At 34.6% G+C, this 4,383-nt stretch overlaps 1 protein-coding gene across 1 annotated transcript; it reads right to left on the reverse strand.

The window, feature by feature from the left end:
* Positions 1-3,656: 3,656 nt before the first annotated feature.
* Positions 3,657-4,031, reverse strand: LOC110734811. Its single transcript, XM_021914956.1, has one exon. It carries the CDS (start codon positions 4,029-4,031, stop codon positions 3,657-3,659), a length of 375 nt encoding a protein of 124 aa, XP_021770648.1.
* Between the last annotated feature and the right edge of the window lie 352 nt (positions 4,032-4,383).

Genomic DNA, 4,383 nt, shown 5'->3' on the forward strand with positions numbered 1-4,383 from the left:
TGCATCCGATCCGAAAATTTAGGATAACCGATCCGAAAACATTTTCGGATCGGATGTCTGATCCGAAAATTTCGGATATCGGATATCGAAAATTTCGATTTCGATATCCGAATATCCGAAAAAAAGTCGGATATCGGATATCGGATCGGGTTTCCGATCTGAAATCCGAAAATAACGCTTTTTTTACAAAAAAAAAAAAAGTAAAAAAAAAAAGTAAAACATGATTTTACAAAAATTCGGATAAGGATACCCGTAATCCGCCTCTTTCTCTTCAAGAGTCTTTCTCCTCTATTTTCTCCTTCCCCCCTCCTCTCTCATCTCAGATTCTCAGACCTCCCTCCTCCCTCATCTCAGATCTCCTCCCACCTCTCTCATCTCATATCTCCCTCTTCGTCTTCTGCTCTGTATAGTACGCCGCCATTATCGGCAATTTTCGAGCTCTCTCTCCTCTGAAAATGGCATAGATCGAAGAAAAAGAAGAAGAACTAGATGAATACGAAGGAATAAGAAAGAACAAACCCCCATTTTCATCACCACAATCGCAAATTTTTACTCAAAATTCCAGAAGACCTCTTACTTTATCCATGATTTCTTCCGATCCTCTTCAAATCTTTAATTTGAATGGCGATTGTACTTCTCTCTCTTACCTTAAATATTTTTTTTTTAAATTTGAATGTAAAATGATGGTTTAATGTTTTCATGTTCATAATTTTGGTTGTTTAATGTTTTGAATTTGTGAAATGTTTTTGGGGATTTTGATAATCGGACAATAGGTAAGTGAGTAATGTGATTATTCATTTGTTCGAGGTTTTTTTGATTGAATTTTCTAGTTGAATTATTTATTAAATTATTCCTCGATTTAGTTTTTTTTTTTTTTTTTAATTTTTTTAAAATTTTGGATAAAACCCATATTATTAGATGGGTCGGATATTGGATATCCAAAAATTTCGGATATCCGAATATCTGGAAAATCCGAAAATTTCGGATCGGATACGGATATCAAATATCTGATTTTTCGGATACGGATATCCGATCCGTGCTCACCCCTACCGAAAAGTGGCTGCTGCCGGTGGGAGGGGTGGCTTGCGTCGAGGACTGGCTGCAGTCGGTGTGGGAGGTGTTTTGTGGTGGTGGTTAGTGCAAGGAAGTGAGAAAAAGAGAGGAGAGAATTAGAGTGAAATTAGAGAGAAAAAAGAGAATTTTGGTGTGAGTTTTAAGCTATGATTCAAGGGGTATTTTTAGGCTAGCTCATGCAAGAATTATGGTAGGAAAATGTAGGAAGAATTATGGCAAATTTGGTTTAAGGAATTACTTGGAAAGGTGAGCTAAGGATTAAGGAAAGTTTAGTTTAATGGTGATTAAGGAATAATTAATAATGGAAAGTATGTTGTCATGAAAAATAATATGGAAAATAGCTTTGTTTGGGGAATAATCAAGAATGGTTTAAGGTAAATAAATAAGATGGCTAAATCTTTATGAGATGGGAAATAAGAATTAAGGAAAATAGTAAGAATTGCGGAAGATAATTAAAATACAAAAATTACCAAAATAATTTGCTCAAAAATACAACGTGGTGGCCGAAAATTTGAGCTTTCTTAAGTTCATATTATGGGATCTTCTCTTAGTATTTAGCCATCATTTTTCTAGATTTTAAGGATTAAAAATGATTGTGCAAATAATACATTTTGTATAAAATAATTAATTAGGAAAATACCAATTATTCACTAATTTCACTAAGAAAATCAAATTGTCTTTACCAAGAAAATCCAAAAATTCCTAGTTAATTAATTAGGAAATTCGGCTCTTTTAATTAAATAATAAAATATAATTTTGCTTAATTAAAATATTCAAAATTTATATATAAAATCCGGTTTTTAAAATAAAATAAACGGATTTTTCACCATATACCACTGAGTTAATGCGTAATTCACCATATACCACATGAAACTTTCTAATATACCAAATACCACTCAGTTAATGTACATTAACACATGCCTTTTTTGGTAACTGCCGTTAGTCAGCCGTTTGGGTAATTTACTAATTCACCATATACCATTATTTTATAAGTTATTTCACCATATACCATTTGTTTAAAGTTATTTCACAATATACCCATAATTTTACAAAGGTTTGTGTTTAAAAAAAAAAACTAGCCGTTGAACAGTTACAACGGCTAGTTTGTGTATATAAATGTAGTACTTTAGGGTAATTTTACATAGGTTATAGGTTTGATAAAGCAATTGATATGGAACCTAATGAGCTGACAGAGTATGCTAAAGTGGTTTTGGAGCCAAGGAGTGATGAGCCTAGGTTTTGGTGGTGGAGAATTTAAAGTCAGGGATGGCCATGTCAAGTTCCCTGTCACACTTGGGAATATGACCTGTGGGTGTGGGAAATGGCAAGGATCAGGGATACCATGCAAGCATGGTGTCAGGGTCATTTACAACCAAAGATTTGAACGCAGGGATTTTGTTTACATTAATCATTTCAAGGCTACATATACAATAACCATAAACATAATTACTCCTATATTTATTGCCGCATTTACTATCTTTTGCTGCTTTGCTACTCTTCTCTTGAGCTCCTTCAACTCTTGCTTCAACAAGATCTCACCTCAATGCGTGTCTATCCCTCCCCTGCTTTGATTTTCATAACCCGACGGGACATTTTTCTCCACATTACCCTTGCACCACCTGAATGTCTCACATACATCACACTTATAGAACAACCTTTGTGAATTTTTTACCAAATCAGGGCTCCTTATTGCAAACTTCCTACCACAAGAACAAGCTTTGTTTGGAACTCTTACGTACGAAGAACCGAAAGATGACGACGACGATGATGTTATCGAGTGTGTGGACATCTTTGCAAATGCTTTTAGAAGTGTGACTTGGTACGTGAATCACTAAAGTAATACATTTATATAAACAAACTAGCCGTTATAACTGTTCAACGACTAGTTTTTTTTTAAAACACAAACCTTTGTAAAAATATGGGTATATTGTGAAATAACTTTAAACAAATGGTATATGGTGAAATAACTTATAAAATAATGGTATATGATGAATTAGTAAATTACCCCAAACGGCAGACTAACGACAGTTACCAAAAAAGGCATTTTGTGTTAATGTACATTAACTGAGTGGTATTTGGTGTATTAGAACGTTTCGTGTGGTATATGGTGAATTACGCATTAACTCAGTGGTATATGGTGAAAAATCCGTAAAATAAATGGATAATACATCTTATCCAAAATCCAAAAATAATAATTAAGTTTTAAAATGCTTTTGGCGCCAAAATTCAAATATCATTTTGGCTCCAAAATTTCAAATAGTAAAATAAATTACTAAAATACCCTCTTTAGAAAATATTAATTAATTAATTAATTAGAAAATACGTTTCAAAAATACAGGGTATTACAACCTACCCCCCTTAAAAGAAGTTTCATCTCGAAATTTAGCCAAAAGAGATACGAAAATCATCTCAAATTATTTTAAGTTTTTGGTTCATGCACATCCTAACTCGACTGAAGACTGTAACTAACTCAAGAAAGACTAAAAAACACTAAAAAATGACTCGAAACGCAAACGCTCGAAACTCTATCGCCTCTATCCCCCCTTAAAAGGAGTTACACCCCCATAACTCGACCACTAACCTTAGTCAAGTAGTTCTGGGTAACGTTTCCTCATATCAACCTCAGCTTCCCATGTAGCCTCCTCGGTTTTATGGTTCAACCATAACACTTTCACAATTCTCACATCCTTGTTCCTTGTGCTTCTCACTTTAGTATCCAAAATTTTCACTAGTCTTTCCTCATAGGTCAAATTATCATCCATCTCAATGGTTTCCGGTTGTAACACATGTGTCACATCAGGTACATACTCTCGAATTTGACTCACATGGAACACGTTGTGAACCCTTTCCAACTCCTTTGGCAAATCTAACTTATATGCCACTTTTCCCACTTTTTGAATGATCTCGTATGGCCCTATGTACTTTGGGATTAACTTCCTTGTCTTCCCAAACCTCATTACCCCTTTCATGGGTGAAATCTTCAACAACACTTTCTCTCCCACTTCATACTCCTCATCTCTTCTTTTCAAATCAGCTTAACTTTTCTGTCGATCTTGGGCTGCCTTTATCTTCTCTTGGATCAACTTTACTTGTTTTACCATATCCTTAATCATCTCAGGCCCGAGTACCATTGTCTCACTTGTATCATTCCAACAAACTAGGCTTCCACACTTGTGACCATATAGAGCTTCAAACGGTGCCATTCCAATGCTTGCATGATAATTGTTATTGTAGGAAAACTCGATCAAATCCAAGTGATCTTCCCAAGACCCTTGATACTCTATCACACATGCTCTCAACATATCTTCT

The sequence above is a fragment of the Chenopodium quinoa genome, unplaced genomic scaffold, assembly GCF_001683475.1.
Source record: "Chenopodium quinoa cultivar QQ74 unplaced genomic scaffold, ASM168347v1, whole genome shotgun sequence".
NCBI lineage: Eukaryota > Viridiplantae > Streptophyta > Magnoliopsida > Caryophyllales > Amaranthaceae > Chenopodium > Chenopodium quinoa.

Coding starts and splice junctions, on each gene's coding strand:
- LOC110734811 (XM_021914956.1), bottom strand. CDS start 4,031: ATGAGGTTTGGGAAGACAAGGAAGTTAATCCCAAAGTACATAGGGCCA.